This window comes from Tetrao urogallus (genome assembly GCF_951394365.1).
Source record: "Tetrao urogallus genome assembly, chromosome: 10".
Classification (NCBI taxonomy): Eukaryota; Metazoa; Chordata; class Aves; order Galliformes; family Phasianidae; genus Tetrao; species Tetrao urogallus.
Window position 1 is genome coordinate 14313087 of NC_136823.1, and position 17321 is coordinate 14330407.

The following is a 17321-nucleotide window of genomic DNA, read 5'->3' on the forward strand; positions in this document are numbered from 1 at the left end:
AGTACATTTCTAACAAGCCAAAACAAAGATAATAACACACATGTAGAAAGATACTGGTGGCATGGGACAACCATGGCATCTCAGGGATCTTCCAAGCTCAGCTATATTAGATTATTTGTTATATTCATGCAAATAAATTCACGGGGAACATGAAGTTGAGCATGGCATGCGCAGAGAGCACAAGGAGAAAAGGCTGGATCACAGCCTATCCGGCACAAGGCTGTAGGAATCAAGAAAATGTCATGCACTGTGCCCATTTTGTCAGAGGTTTTTCAGGACAGCGTCTGACCCCGAGGTCTGTGTTTTAAAAGGTATTAAAAAGCAGTGAAAAGCAAAACTATCAAGGAATAACTTCAGACAGAGCTCACACTGGAAAACTTCTCATTGCAAATGCACAGAGAAGCCAAGCAGAAATTCCGTAGGAAATTCAAAGCCAGTCTAAAACTCTATTAAATACCTGAATATTTGCTTTTAGAGAGGAAGAGTTACTCAGCTGTGACTTTAGCTATTTGTAGAATGAAGCATTGTTATCTGATGACAGTTCACTACAGCTGCACTCATGTTTAATACTGATAATCACACCCAGACAAAAACATCCTTTTCTTTCTTTCTAGCAGTTGAAAAAAAGAAGAAAGCAAAGCATAAAAGCCAAAGGTAGACAAAGCATCGTTCTGCAGTGCACAGATGTTTGTGAATGTTCTGAATATTGCTGTGACCCACGTGCAGCACCTTGCGCTTGGCCTTGGTGAACCTCATTAGGTTCATCTGAGCCTACTTCTCAACTCTGTCCAGGTCCCTTTGGATGGTATCTCTTCCTTCTGTTGGATCATTACCAAATAGTCAGAGGAGAAAACAGCTCCTTGATTTATTTTACTAAAATAGAGATTGCTTTAATGAGGGAAAAAAAAAAAAAAAGGAATTTAACCTTTGCTTGCTGTCTCTGTCACAGGCACACTTGTGTGTGTACCTCCTTTGCCTACAAAATGTGATGCCAAAGGAGCCATTTATTGAATTATTGAGTCAATCTGCAGTACAGAGACACTAATAAGCAGATCTTATCTTATTAAGTGGAACATGCTGATCTGCTGCAAGGGCATCCCCAGCATCTGCCAGCCCTACTAGCTCACTCTTGCATTCTGCATACCAGACGTGGTATTCATTTCAAGTGTGGACAAGTTGACGAGACAGGCTGTGAAGGCACCAGAACAGCTAAGAAAATCCTGCCATTTTGCTGCAGCAGCCGGGCGAGCAATGCTACTGCAGAGAAACCCAAGGAGAGTGTGCACATCAGGCATGTTAGGCTAAGGGCATCTTGATTTGAAGCATGTTGCTGAATACACCTCTCTACTTCAGCTGAAATTCTAACTACACTGTTAAGGTAATTTATTACACTCATTAAGTACCGCAATCAGAGACCCTGTCTACAGTAGCTAGTTTTATACACTTTAAAAATGTTAGCAAGTCACCCCATTACATCTCAGTCATGAGACTAATGCAGATTACTTATTACTTCTCTTGGCAATCACATAACACTTGTCCTGTGAATGAAAGATGATGCCTTGACAATAATACTCCATAATGTAATAACCCTTCACATGTTATAAAGTGCAGCACTTTTTCTTTTGAGGATCACTAAGTGCTGGGCAGGAATTCATTAATTCAGCCTTGCCAGGCCCTGGCGACACAGCCATCCCCATTCGAGATTCAGCCACCATGCTAATGTCTCTGTGCGGTGCCACTGCTGCATCCAGCTCTGAAATGTCATCAGTGCCACCATCTCACTCCTATTTTAACAGGAGATGACCGCAGGCACAGGATATCTGCTGAAATATTAATGAAGAAAGAAGGAAGAGTTGTTTTTATATTCTCCAGGTTGGGAATCTGAGCACAGAGCAGCCACCTGATTTTCCCATGGCCACTTGGCAGGCTGGGGAAGAAAAGGAAATAAAACCTAGAAGCTGTGGCTCCACCAAAACAGCTCTCCTTCAGGGTCCCCGTGAGAGCCTGCAATTCACATGCAGAAGTAATTGCTAAATAATTAGTAACCTACACAATTACTTCCATGCATCCATCAGTATTTTATACTCTGAAGGACTGGTCAATAAATGACTGAGATTGCAATCATCTCGGTTTCCTATCCACCAGAAGGCCCAGATAATGTGCAGGCTAAAAAGATTTTTTCTTCCTTATGAGAACTGTCAATGGGAATTACACCTGGCTCGAGCATACAGTGCAAAATTGACCAATACTGGTGCAGCACAGCAGCTTTGGGCAGGTCTTCCAGCATTTCAGTTCCAGCTCCTGGATTCATCTGATGAAAATGGAACTTTCTTAAGGGAAGAAAGGGGAAGTTTCTAAGCTTAACGGTTAAAAAGCAGCATCTTAAGACTGGATCTGAGAACCTCAGGAATTAAGACTTTCAAATTCATCCTCCCACCCGATTGTGATTTTTTGGAGGATTGTGGGTGCAGAACACACCAGGGGGTGGCCAAAAAAGAGGCTGCCATGCCTGCTCTGCTTTCACAGGGACGTGAATCAGAAACTGCCCAGAACACACTGGCAGTGCACCAGAAGAAATACTGATGGTATTATGCAGCCCAGTGGGTAGGCAACACCTTTTCAGCTTGCAGTTTCTCCTTGCAATTAGAGCACTTCCAGAGCCCAAGTTTTTCTTTCAAAACATGATATGCTCTCCTACTATTCCGTGGTTTCCAGCTGTTCTCTTCTGCTTGTTCTTTATTCCTTCCAAATCAATGGTATCCATATCAGCATCAAAGTTCTGTATTTTACCCCTCTTCTGAAAAAGCTCCCTGTTCTCTAATCTTCAGTAACTGTTATTAAACAAAAGCTTTTGTTACATCTTCTCCCAGTGACAGTGTTAGATTCATGGGGGCTTTATGTCTTCAAAAGGCAAATGAATGTCGTCTGTTAATGTCATAACATAATGTTCACTGTTAAGGTCATGCTCTGCTGAAATGCAGCACAGAACTCAGAGCATATCTACATCCATCTCCCACCCATCATCTGATGCGGACTCTTAGAAACAATGGACCAAAGGGGAACCCCAGGACAATCCTGTCCCCAAACCATCATCTGCTTGAGTCACTACTGGGGCTGCTGGAAACACAAACCTCACCCTCTGCTCCCAGCATCTCAAACTGCAGGAGCTTCTCGTGAGGTGCTCTTCCCCACCATGAGCTTTGGGACTGTACTTCATCACTTTGTTCTTAAAAACTGCCTGCTGCATTTTAAAGAAATTGTGTCTTTTTTCCATGCAAAATGTTGCTACCTTACTGCAGCAATCAGGAGCTTCTTTCACCTCTCAGTTCATTCAGTACCACCAAATCTTTCTTACATCATTTGGCCGAATTTCCCTAATAAGCATCACTATTCTCCATTCCGTATCAAAACCTTTGCTTCATCTCTCTATCATCTCATTACATTATGAATGAAAGTAACTCTATCTCTCCAACTGTTTAATTCCTGTTTGGTACAATAAGTAGCATTATTAATAATAAAAGCAATGCATTAACAGTATTATTTTATTGTTCTCCGGAGAGAAAAAGAATATTTCCTTGTTCTAACTTCTATCCATCTGGTTTACAACAAGCTGTCACTGGCAGGGTCAAAAATATAATGAACTTCACCATGGAAGGGCATAAAAGAAAACAGCAGTAAAATGCAGTATAAATCAAATGCAAACTGATGTAATGTAGGACTATAAAGCTGGTCAAAAACCAAAACTTGGACAGCAGAAGTCTAATTTTGTGGTCTTCCTTGTTTGTTTGTTTTTTAAGCAAAATGATTGGTGTTTGCAGCTTGAATCACTCCGTCCTTTCAGGGTCTGAGATCAAAAGCGTCTTGATCAATACACAAGATTTCTACCCCTCCAAAAAAGGACAGCAGTGCTATTAAAGAAATATTGGAAGGCAGCGAAATCATTTCTTGAAGCTGGAAGTGAAAAATGAGCTGTATTTACTTCACATCACAACCAAAGAGCCATGTCTTGTTGCAGATGTGTGCACGCACTGTCGTTAGTGTTGATGCTGATGGGGCCAATCAGCTCAGAGAGATGGAAGACTGAAACCAAGTAACATTTGCAGCATCTTCATGCAAACCGTGAAAAAACAACAACAAAAAAACCTCACACCTCCAAAAGTAGTTTCACATTAAATATTGATTGCATCTTTAGATCAACAAATCCTATTGCATAACTGAATTTGGCCAATTTGTTTCGCATTTACTTGAGAGGCAAAGCCATCTTTTCCCTGCTCTCACCCCAGTGACATTTCAGTGCCCCTTGGCTGGCTCCACGCTGTTGTTTGCAAAGCCGTGCTGTAGAAAGAATCAACACAATGACTCAGCTTCTAAGTAATTATCCAAGAAGAAAGAAGAAAAAAAGGCCAAAAGCAGTGCACCATGTAGCTGCATCCTGAGACACAATTGGGCAATGAAGGATGTGTACACAGGGAAGAAGATGAAGAGATGATGGGGAAAGAGAAGACAGAAGGAGGGAAGAACAGGAAGGGCGGTTATAGAGGATACAAAGAAAAGATGCATTTCCATTCACTGCCACTCTGTTTTCCCTCAGTGTTTTATTATCAGATCTCATCTTAGATTTTCTGGGCTTACTGATGCTAATCTTTTAGGTAACTGATGAGAAGAGACAAAAGAACAGAGCAATATTGAAATTCCTTCTCTCTGGGTACATGTAAAAAAGGAAAGCAGAAGCTGGGATAGAAAGCAAGGCCTTGACTGGGGCTGGTTAACTTGAGCATGGGTGATGCAAGACAGACATCCTACACAGCTCCTGGAAGTGCTTTTTCACTGCCTGTGACTCCATACCTTCATAGGTTCCTACTTCCAGGAGGGTCCCACTTCGCTCCAACTCCAGAAACTCCTCCACAGTCAGAAAGTTATAGTCCACACCAGGCACTTCTCCTTCTCTCGGAGGGCGGGTTGTGCCTGAAAGGAAAAATTGGTACATTAATACTGTTTTCTTATCAAGTGTTAAAAGGGACAATAAAAATGATCATAAAGATACAACAGTATCCATAGAATACAGTTCTATGTTACACAGAGAGCAAGGACAAGAGTCAGGAACCCACATAAAAACAAACCAAGACATAAATCTTAAGCTGAGCTGATGGTACCACTTGTTCCACCCAAGTGCAGTGTTTTTAATATTCCCATAAAGGCTCTCTGGTTAAGAAATATCTCATACTTCATGCAGAATCACAGATACCAGTTGGGTATCTGGGAATAAACCAGCAATTACCTTCTTGTCATTAGCAGTGTCACTTCAGTTTCACTAAAACTGCATCTGTATTCTCAGATAAGACAGTTTCTGCCTTCCCTTGTTTCTGTATCAGTTTTTCTCACCAAAAATTCTTTCGCATCACAAAAACCTCTTCTCCCTTATTTCTGCTTATCACTTTATTTATGTTAGGGGGAACTAAACTGAAGAAAAGAGCGGTGCCTTTGGGTTGGAGGTGTCTGAGTGCTGTGGTTGCAACCAATCTGCTGTCTTAGGAGTCATTTTAGAGACATGGAAACCATGTCTAATATTTAACGAGGCGTGACTTCTCACTTCTGCAGGACTGCCCCGGCCCCTGGGCAGTATCTCCTCAGTGCATACAATTTCTTAAACCCTTTATAAAAGGACTGAAGAAAGTATAAAGAAGTTGAGCTTCTGGAAACTAATTGGGAAGATTCCAGCTCTCAGAAGTTGAAAGAGCATAAATTTACCGTGCCTACATCTGGCAAACGTTTTCCTCAAGTGCCAGGAAAGCGGAAAGTCTTCTTATGCCCTATTCATCCCAGAGGTTATTCAAGAGGTCAGTCTTGATGGAATGACACCCTTGAATCACCATCAGTAGATTAATTTCCTTGATAGACATCCATTTTCTTCAAAACCCTCCGTTCCTTGTTTCAAAACAGAAACTCTCTCATTTTATTTACCACCAGCCTTCAGATAGCCTATAAATTCCTGTGCTTTTGCTATCATTCCTTCTCCTGGAGCTGCATGTGAATGGGTAAACGTAGGAGGAAGGAAAGCCAAAAAGGGGATGGAGATGATGATGGATACCTTCACCCTATAAGCAGAACAACTCTTCCCAATTTGGATGCAGATGTTCACACCGCAGTGACCCTCACTGAGGCACCATGGCTCTTGGCCCCTGTCAAATTCCCCTACACCAAGCCCATCAGAGGAATGGAACACTCCAGCAATAAATACATCCATGGCTGTGCTGTAGCTGCTCCATGCCTGGAGCCCAATGGAATGAGAACCAGACAGCACAATACTCCTCATTGAACGCATCCACCAAACGTCAATCACCCCGAGCCAAGCGAGCCGAATGGCAGGGATTGGGTCATGCTTCTCCCCAGTAAATGACAACACACGATTGCGAGAGACAAAGATCAAGGAACTTCAGGATTCATTTTACTTTATCAAGTTCTCATCTTTTCTTTATCTTCCCACAGAGAGTATTTATTAATCATTTTTTTTTTCCTCTGAATTTTTATAGCGGTGAAATTGCAGTCAGCAGTTTACTCGTGCTGGCTGCCTATTTGACATGACAATTATATCTCTGCCATAATTCCTCAGAGCCATTTTAATGGATCTATTTGTTTCATCTCAGTGTTCTTAATTTCCTGAATATGTTCAAGTCGAAAAATCGCAGATGTGCTCGCTATCAGCACGATTGCCTGCAACACACACTGAATGCATTAGAAACGCCAAGCCACGGTGTAAAAGAAAAACATTACATCACGGAGATAACATTTGTCACCTCCCGTCGGTCTCCAGCAATAAACAGGGGGAAAATAAAAACAACACTGGTTAGGATATCTTATCTGGGCGAAGCGAAAAACCCAACCACTTTCCATGTTGCTGTCTAGAGCAAAGATTGCTTGCAGATGCTCAGGCTGTTATCCTGCCTCACATCTGAGCAAGTGTTACTGAATGCAATTCAGAGAAGCAGGGGGAAGGGAAAACCCGCCTCCGTTTTTCTTGTAGCAGAATGACAGGCTGCCGGCTGGACACACGCCTGGCAGATGGCATTTCAAAGAGTTTTCATGAACCATCTGGGATGTGTACAATGATTACAAACCACACTTACAACAAAGCCAGAAGGGCTGCTTCACAAGGGGGTGGGGGGTGAGGGCGGGTAGAAAGAAAGCGTGAAAGGAAAGAAAACCAAGAGGTGCGTAAGCAAACCTGGTGGCTCTTCTTGGGAACGGGGCACTAAGAAGAATTGGCACCTTCCAGTCTGAGTTCCTCTGCAGCCTGAAACAACTGTGCAGCACACAGGGCAGCCCAACGCTGCAGGCTGCAAGCTGCTGGACTGGGCTTTCTCTTGATAAACTTGAAATTGTAACTAAGTCTCTTGATATTAATGTGACTTAATTATGTGCAAGGCATAATGCGCGTTTTCTCTGTTACATTTCATTGCAGCATCCTCACCGCAGGTTGGTCAGCATTGAAGGAGAGGGCTGTGAGGTGGCTGTATGCTTTGTCAGAGCTAACAGCAGATCAGACCAGAGATAATGGCAGAATTAATTGAGCACAATGAGTGCTGCAGACGGCCCAAACAAGAGCTCGATGCACCATTAGAAAAGGAGACCTGATTGTATTTAAATACGTTAACCTGCCTGTCATGTTTGCACTGAAATATTAAGTGGCATCAAATCTTACCGCCATTAGGTAGCAATTTAGCTAATTAATTTGAGCTATGTCCCACTGCGTGACTAGCTCAGAATTGCTAATGCTACCACACAGAGTAACCAGAGGAGAAACTGAGCTGTCCTGTCTACTTGTGCATGTTTAATGGTTCATAAACTTTCACAAAACTCCTGTTTGGCTAAAATGTCCCACAACGTATAAAACTACATAGAGACAGAAGAATCGCTCAAATCTCCTGCAACCATAGCAGACTGAAGAAAACAAGAAAAAATAAGGCTGGTCAGCATTACAGCTCTTGCCTTCTCTCTTGCTCTGGAGGTGAAACCACATCTGGACAGCCCTGATACTATGCCAAACATCTGCCAGGCTGTTGGTTTGGCTGTCACACTCAAGCTGGTGCACAGATCACCTAGAATACTCCCATTAGTGCCCAAGCTACAGAAGAGGGATTCTCATCATGGGCTGGAGAGCCCACCTGAGAAATTGTCCAGGGACACAGGTGGGCTTACCCAAGGAGAGCCTGGAGCTGCACATAAACTGAATTAAAGCTCGTCATCCATGCCTCAAGTAACTGACTATGGTTCAGATGTACAGAAGGCTATCAACTATAATTCTGAATAATTCAATTGCCCATTTAAAAGACAAATAGCTGCTGCTGTTATGTTGCCTATCAACCATGCTGACAATTACCCAACATGAGCCTCAATTATAGCACGGCCAGATTGTAAATATGTGATTCAGGGGCTGTTTAGCTCCTTATCAATCTATCAGGGCCTCATGTTAAGCTGTTAACAGCCACTGATGCCCTGCTGCTAAATTAATCAGAATCTTGCTTATTTTAATCTAAAAATAAGATTTCAAAGGGGTTGCAGCCACTTATTTTCTTATTAAAAAAAACACCAAACAAGTTCTTAAGCAGCGAATCAGTAAGTGTGCAGTAAAACAGCCTCCAGCAAGACATTTGGAAGTTACCTTCTGCAGGCTCCTCATCCAATTCCACTGCCTGGCAGTGATGCCATGGTGAGCCACCAAAACACAGCTCACTGGACCACAAGCTATTTGTTTCTCACCTCCACTGAGAAGTACATGAAGAAACCAGCCCCTCTTGCCCTGCACAGTGCACAGAGGTCACTTTCTCCCCCCCAGTCACAAGATAATTTGGAAAGCCTGCCTTGCCTCTCCCATATCTGTCACCCACAGAGCCAGTTAACTGGAAGGCAGGACCAACTCCACGCATTTGCTGATGGCAAACAGAGAAGGGAAAGGGCAGACAAACCCAGCCTTCCTCCAGGAATCAAACACCTGATCATCAGCTAGCTTTGGCCAGAACTTATCAGCAGCATGGTGTTAGAAATAGCCTTATCTACATTAGCAAAAAATAAAGTGTAACCTATCTGTAAACAAATGCTGTGCACAGAACACTTCATCCTATTGATTCCCGTGGCTTTCCAAACCAAAGCTACTGATTTTTTTCTAATAGTAGCAGACGGTAGTGAGTTTGGACACTTCTGAAATCTGTTATGCAATTAATGTCCCCATTAACCTTAGGGAAGGGATACAGTCTGTAGCTGTAACTAGGTGGAAATACGGAGGTTTCAAAAAGAACTGGTCTGCCACAAATCAAACATGCTCAATTCAGAAATACAATTTTCTCCTGAAACTCCAAACTCAGGAAACCCATTCTGGGATTTTAAATGCTATCTGTCCCTTTTCTAAGCCAGTGACTTGATACCTATAAACCACACAAACGTGACAAGTATCCAGAGAGTCTTGGTGGCAGCGGAGAAATTCATTCCAAAGGAGAATGTGGTCTGTCACTAGAAATTAATTCACAGCTCTGTTAATGATGCATGTGCAGGAACAGATGCTGATTGACTCTTCCTGGCCACACAGACAATGGCAGTACTAAAAGCAGAATTTTTGTCAACACCGTCAGCAGGAACAACTGATTAAACCCAGCAAGCAGCTGACCAAGACAAGCCTATATTTCTACAGAGACATTAGGGAGAGAAATGCGTCTCATGCCTGAGGTCTATATGTTTCGTCTGCAGGGAAGGGATTTGCCCAGAGAGCTCAGTATCTCCTCCTGATCCCACCAGCCTGCAAGCAATGCTCTTTGGCCAAAGCTGGATGCCACAGCTGGACCTTGCAAAGGTCACTTGAGCTCAAAGGACCACGCAGCAATGGCAGAACGAACTTGTAAAGCATAAAGATCTGCTCTCTCCCTCTGTCTGGCGCCCCATGTCCAGCTGCATGTGTCAGTCCTTCCTCTGGAAGAAGCTCTGACTGCTCGCAGCCTCCTTGGAGAAATGATTCAGCCACACTGCACAGCAACAGCTCAGGGTTTGTGTGCCCCCAGGCAGTGAGTTATTTTTGTCCATTTAAAATCTATTTTTGGTATTCCCATGGCCCTCGCTGCCACCAAATAAGAACGTTGATCATCTCCAACACATTTATCCCTATAGCATTTGGAGGCAGGGGAAGCGGGTTGCATTCTGTTTAACAGCGCTGGCAGGAAAGATCAGTCCAAACCAGGCTCTGAAAGGACTTCAGGAGCCTAATTCCAGAGAAATCAATGGGACTTAGGGAACCCTACAGATCAGGATCTAACAGATTAGAAGGGACAAAAATAACTTGCTGCTGTGTTGAGGCTTCGTTTATGTGCGGTGAAACACCATGCCAAGGCTACGCAAAGCCAGCTGAGCACAAGGGGGTTGATCTGGACTGCAACATCAATTCAAAGAAGCTGATGCCTACAAGAAGTAAGGATACAAAAACTGTCACAGTCCCCAAAAAAGCCACTTTTTCTTTTTTTTAAGGATTTAGGCCAAATATTCCAAACCAAAGCAGCACCTCCCCAGACGAGGAACACATCACCAATGGTACTACATCAGACACTACTGCAGTTAAAACCTCTTCATGCACCTTTGGGAGCATTTATGTTCTTTTATCTTAAGGGAAAAAATGAGCATTCTGGCAGCAAATAAAAATAAGTAATGAATGTTCTTACAGCAGCTCACCTCCTCAGTCCCTCAGAGCGATTGCTGATGCCTCAGCAGACACCTGCAGCCAAATCTCTCTCATTTCCCACAAGATGGGACACCCACCAAGAAGATTAAACTTTGTGAACTAATGAGTTTGCCATTAATCCTGTGCTTATGGAGTCCAACAGCATGACATCCACTGATTTAAACTGCGAATGACTGATGAGAAAGTAAACCACTGCTTGGCAAGAAGACCTTAGATGTAACTATGCACAGGTTTATTGTGATATATGGATTAGTGTAATAAACTGTAATTTTATAAATCAATAAAACTGTACTAACAAGATTGCACTGTAATGTTCTGCTTTTAAATATTGGCAAAGAAATGAATGAAAATTGCCATTTGTGTGTGTATGTGACTTATGGGAAGTGAAATTAGCTGAAAATAAATTAACAGGGTGATTATACCCTTGCATTTATATTCAGTTTCTCTCATGTATATACATATATTTAAAAGTCCAGATAACGCTACAATCAGGACATGCATCTTTACTTCAAAAAGACCACCTTTCTTGTATGTAGAAATTATTTATGCACTTCCTTTCACTAGCAGTAATGTTATCTACCTTGGAAAAAGGCACAGCTGAAGATGATGAATTAAACATACGCAGAGGATACTTACAGAAGCTGCCACACACCAGCTGCCTCACGCCTTCCTACGTGCAGAAGTGACCGTGGAAAAGCACCACGTGGATGAAGATGACTGCATGCAAATGTGCACATCTGTACTACATACCATGGACTGAAGGTGTGGGATGAGTTCCCTCTAACACCAAATGTTTAAAAAGTACTTTGTAGTTGACTGTGCATTGAGTGCCACGGTTTTGTGGTACAGCTGTGATATGTTGATAATTGGACTGAATGATCTTAGTGTCTTTCCAAGCTCAATGATTCTATGATTCTCAGTCACAGGATGCATGCACGCAGGGTTATTCCCAGGCAAATACCACTTTGAAACAAATACGGCGTTGTCTTGTTCACACTTTCCCACTGTAGGAAGCTGCTTATCCAAAGGTACAACGTTTCTCACAACCTAGGAGTTATTAGCTTTTCTCCTGGCCACTTGGAAAGCTATCTGATTTCTACACACCGACAAAGAGGTGAAGATCAGGGTGAGCCAAGGGTTGCATCATTACAGCCTAGATGTGAGCAGGTCACTACCAGCGGCACACAGCTGCTGGAAAACCCCTCCTGTTAAATGGCTGGGATGAAAGCAGTGCAGTATGGAAATCTGCCTTTCATCTGCCATTGGATCCTCACGTGCTGCTTGCAAGTTTTAAGTCTAGAGCAAGTTGTATGGAAGATTGGGTAGAGAGGGCTGTGGGGAAGCCAAAAGGCCAGGCCAGGGGTGGACGTTGGGTGTAAACACTTTCAAGATGATTTACCCAGACACAGAACAAAGAGACACAAAACCACATGGTCAGACAAGCTGAGCGTGTTGGCTTTGCACAAACACTTCGGGGTTTTGTGAACACAACACAATCTTCTTACCCACAATGAAATGCTGGGGGAATTTCTCAATTTAGTGGAAGACATATGGTGCACGAGAACACAGGAACCAGCTTTACCTTGGATTTTTAGATAGAAAAATAATTGAAACTTCTTAGGGCAATATACGTGACTGCTGAAACCAAAGAAAGAACAGAAATCGATAGCAGAAGCTACCGTTAGCCACGTAAGTGTAAATTTGTCTCACAGTGAGATGAGCAGCAGATCTTTCCAGGAGCAAGACTGCCTGCTTGTTCTTACAACAGCACAACTACACATGCTGTCACAAATATTGGAAGGGATAGCTTACCTCTTTCCTTTAAAACTTGGGTACTAAATCAATGTATTCTCCACAAAACAAGGGATCCTATTGTGCACATTACTTCAAGGCTTCAGACTTGTGCTATGAACAAATGCTGGAGTTTAGTATACAGTAAACTGAGTATCCAGCATAGACCAAACACCTGCAGTTTTTCAATTCCATTTTTATTCAAGAGAAGTATTTGCTTTTGACACCCACATACATATGTGCATATATGTCCATGAAAAAAAATCGTGTGCTTTAATCTAATTACTGCCGTGGATTTATGTGATGTCTAATTACCCAGTTGCTTCAATAAGGACCACTCACCTCCCTTGCTGTTTTGTCTTCTGAGTCTGTCTGTATTGCCAAGGTGAAGTACAACTCAATGTGGCACATCTCTGCTTGGCTGTGATATAAAACTCCTTCTGTTGACTTTAACTGCTCTTCTAGCAGACCTTTAATTTGCAGTTTGAAGTCCCAATAAAACAGCTCACCTAACAGCATGCGCCCTTAACTAGATCAGTTCATTAGCCTAATCTCTGTAAAATTCCACCACAGAAAGTCATGAAAAATGTACACATTTATCACTGAGACATCGGCTGAAGTTTGCTTCAGTGACCACACACCCTGATCATGAAAGAAAGACCCAGAGAGGAGTGTTTTGTTTGTTTTACAAAATGAACACCATTCCATTACTCTACACACTAGTTATTTAAGGCATTCTTTTCCCCAACAACAACATCCAATGGGGATACAATCACCACGGTATACTTTCCCCCGTAGCCCAGAGCTGTGAAATGCTTTAAACCTAATGGACTCCCAGCTGTGATAACCTCATTGCACTCTTAGAAAAACACCGGTCTCTGGTGGCCCTGCAATTTTTGCCAAGGCAGAAGTCTGTCCTCTCATCACCCCTTTGTTCAGACAGGTCGGTCTTGTACCCAGACCAATCCTCCTGACCCATGCTGGTAGTTTTCCAGCTTCATATCCAATACTAAGCATTAGATGCAGCAAGAAGCATGCAGGTGACAGGAACATGTGGTTATGTAGCCATACGGATGCGCCTACTGTGAAACTCAAGGGAAGGACTAGAACAAACAACAAATCTACCCAGCAGTACACCCATTTAAGCACTATTTCCTAGAGATTCTGTGCCTTATTTTACCTGCTCTTAACTGCTACCATTATTTTTTTCCTTACTGGCTCTGTATGCATAGCACGCTTTAGTTCTTCACCATCACTAATGCTTCAGCTGGTTAAAAAGATTCTGGTTCACTCCCTGCAATGCTGTGATTAGGTAACTGCTCAGGATGCTGAAAAAAATGCCAAACGTTTAGGAGTTGATTGGTGTTTGAGTTTAGAATTCATCCCTATTGATAACTGGGAGCATTAAAACGGAGAAGAAAACAAATACATTAATTCTAATTTTTTTATTACCTCACTGAAGTAAAAACCATTAGAATAGTTTATTATTTGCAATTGCCTCGCTGTAAATTCCACACCGCCAGCTCTCATGCAGCAGAATCTTATTAATCCTTACAGCTCTGAAAGAACTGTAAGATACTAGAGAAAACCTGAGTTACAAAGTGTGTTCCTCACTTTTAATTACGCCCCTCCTTGATACAGGAAGCCCACTGGTCAGTCAGCTGTCTGTTCTGACACAGATAGCATATGCACACTTCTCCATTTGTTTGGTTTCCTCCTATTTGTTTTCAGTGGTACAGAAGCAATGAAAGCCTCACCTACCAATGCTGTCATTACGTCCATGTTTCACAGCATGTGTGCCCACAGAATGCTGCACCCCACCTTTCTGAAGCCAAGCACCACCCCTATGAAAGACTCCAGCACCTAAACTGAGGACAATGACACAGCATTCGGCTCAATCGGGCTTTGCTTCATTTCATCTGGTTACTTCTTGTTATACCTTCCCTCTGCTAAACATCCCTGCGTAGGTGTCCAGAGTTCTGCCTTCACCCAAAACAATCATTCCACCACATTACACACTTTGCCATTCCATTATCTTCTTGCAAATCACTTTCTACAAGAGTCCCCGTTCTAAACGCCACGTTAAGCTCTGCCGTTTTGCCCTGCTGCTCCTGGAGCCCGGCTGCCAGCAGCCCTGCCCTCACCGCGGTCATTCCTGAATACCTGGAGGTTCCCACTGCAACTGTTTGGGATCCAGCCCAAACAGACAGCACACAGCAATTATCCTCGTGCTGCTGTCTGGCAACCTGAACAAAGCAAGCTGCTCCTCGTCCTGCCTTCAGCTGCTGACACACAGAGCACCACCAGCTCTGAAAAACCACAAGTACTTTAGAAGCTTAGACACGGTCAGTGGAGGACATCATGATCTGGGGCGTCAAGAAGACAGCGTGCCCAAAAATCCGCTGCCTCACACCACTAGATCAGCACATCCCTGGAAAATGACTGCTTGAAAACACAGTCAGATCTGAGCTTTAGAAACTGCTGTAATGAGATTTTCTCTCCAGTCCTGGTACGTTCCTTGACTTAGAGGACAGTCGAGTGATTATCAGAGACAGAGTGCTTTTCTTCAGGGATGGCATACAGCAGATAAGACCGTATCAAAAAATAAAGTTTAAACCTAAAATCCAGCACTCATATTCAAAGTGAGGCATTATCCTGTGACAACTGTGTTCAGCCCTTCAGATGACTGATGCGGGTGAAACTGCTCTGCCAGATGGATGCTGGCACAGAACCTAATGGCACTTGCTGCAAATCACCTGCTTTGTTTTAAGCACACAGGTGCACACAATGGCTTCAAGGCTATTTTCCACGCTTTGCACCAAACCCACGCTTGGGTTTTTTGCAGATCTCCCTCTGCAACTGCAGGATGGTGGGGGGCAGAACCCAGCAGACGGGACATAGAACAATCACATGCACCATAAATAAAATAATACAATAAAATAAACTGCCAGCACTCACCATAAAATCTAAGCAACACCCACTTGTCAGTGTATTTGCCTTGAAAACTCCTTCTGCAAGGTGGGAAGATGGACCTGTGCCCACCCTGTAGATGGGATGCAGAGACACGGAGTAACCAAGACTAGGGAGCAAAAAAGCAGAAGGTCATTTGTGTCCCACGAGGCTGTGGTTAGCAGACAGCCTTTGGGGGCCAACAGCGTTCTGCTCTCTGTGATGCTGATGTGCTGAGATAAAAGCAACAGCCCTCGGTGATGGCTTCATCAGAAGCAACTGCTGACTCAATGTTTAGGTGCAGCGGCACGCGCCGTTTGTGTGCATACACTGCAAAACAACAGATGACTTCTAGAGCAAAACACATGGGTGAAATTCTCTCTGGAGGCAACATGGAAAAGCCAAAACAGCTGAAGTACATTTCCACAGTGACTGTGCAGTGAAGTAAATTAGAGCTTTATATAGCCGTCATCCATTATCCCATATATTTTCAGCAATCTGAAGAGTAACGACTGGAAGGATCCAAAGAAACAGCATTATGAGGAAATGGACATCCTTTTGAGAAACTGCCACTGCTCCTTTCAGCACACTTCACACCTCAGCAAAAAATTGAAGTTTGAAACACTCACAATTGCATTTTCCCAACTGCCATTTAAGTTATGCTGTCCGCTTTTCAGATGAACAAATCACATTCATTATTATGCCGTTATTTTTCTCTCTGACTATTGAGTCAAATTAGGTTACTTTAGAGGCTAAGGGGAAAATGAAACTATTAATGCTTAACATCCATTTGGGAGAAAAAAAAAAGAAAAGGAAAAAAAACCAACACGGAGAGGGGAACACTTTGCCAAGAGCAAAGTAATTTGTCCATTATATAAATACCATAGCCTTCTCTTACTGGTGCAGTTCTCATCTAACGGGAACATCATTTGAGATACATGAAGGCTGTAAGCAATATGTCTGATCATCACAGCTCTGAGACATTCTTCAAAATACATAAGAAGTCATTAACCCCTGTGCTACCTTGGAGCCAGCCCTACGTGGATGGAATCTCAAGACTTGCAGCATGGAAGACATTTCTCACCCTCTCGGCTCCTCACAGCCTCCATCAGAGGCCACACAGCCATTACCCAGAGAGTCGAAGCCGATTTCCTGGATCATTTTGCTCAATGAGAATCTCATTTATTATTGAAAACAACAGAAACTTGACCTTCCCTGGAGACTTTTACAGAAGTTCAGGCTGTAGGTGAATTTGTCCACCCTGCATAATGCAAGTCAATTCCTCTCCGAATAAAGCAGCACTCCAAGCGAGTGAGGCTGGCAGAATTCAACCTTTTGTGCATAATTAATGCAACCATCGATCTGAGGAAGCTCAGACTCCAAATTCTTCTGCAAGATGAATGCATGGGAATGAACCCACACACTTTTAAACAGTTTAACTTTGAAAAAGCTGCTTTGATTAACAAGAGCCTTGCTACCCCAAACCAAAGCAGACGCTTGCCACAGTGCACGTGTTGGTGCCATTCAGCAGAAATGGCTGACAGTAAACAAGGCCAGTTGTGGCTCTTGCTTGTCACACATCAAGATACAACATCCCTCAAGGACAAATAATTTCCTGGGCTATTCTCCACTTGGTGTGTGTAAGCACTTCCCATTAGTGTCAGTGGGAGTTATGCACGTGGCTAGGAGATGTCAGCAATTAAAGCTCAAGTGCTGAAGACACCCACAGGCTATATGATGTACTGTTCCATGATCCTTAGATTATACTCCTTACCTTTTGGGAAATCATGGCTATCTAACTACTACATAGCTACTACTCTATGTGAATTTACAAGTATTAATGAATTAATCCAGACTGGTGTAC

The 17321-nt window shown here is 43.0% G+C and overlaps 1 protein-coding gene across 1 annotated transcript in view; it reads right to left on the reverse strand.

Moving 5' to 3' along the window:
• Positions 1-17321, reverse strand: part of MAGI1 (membrane associated guanylate kinase, WW and PDZ domain containing 1) — a gene marked incomplete at both ends in the record, with an annotated part of 285270 nt that overhangs the window by 71013 nt on the left and 196936 nt on the right. Inside the window, one exon of the mRNA XM_079540300.1 lies at positions 4846-4965. Coding sequence (XP_079396426.1) covers positions 4846-4965 — 120 coding nt within the window. The remainder of the gene's footprint in view (positions 1-4845; positions 4966-17321) is intronic.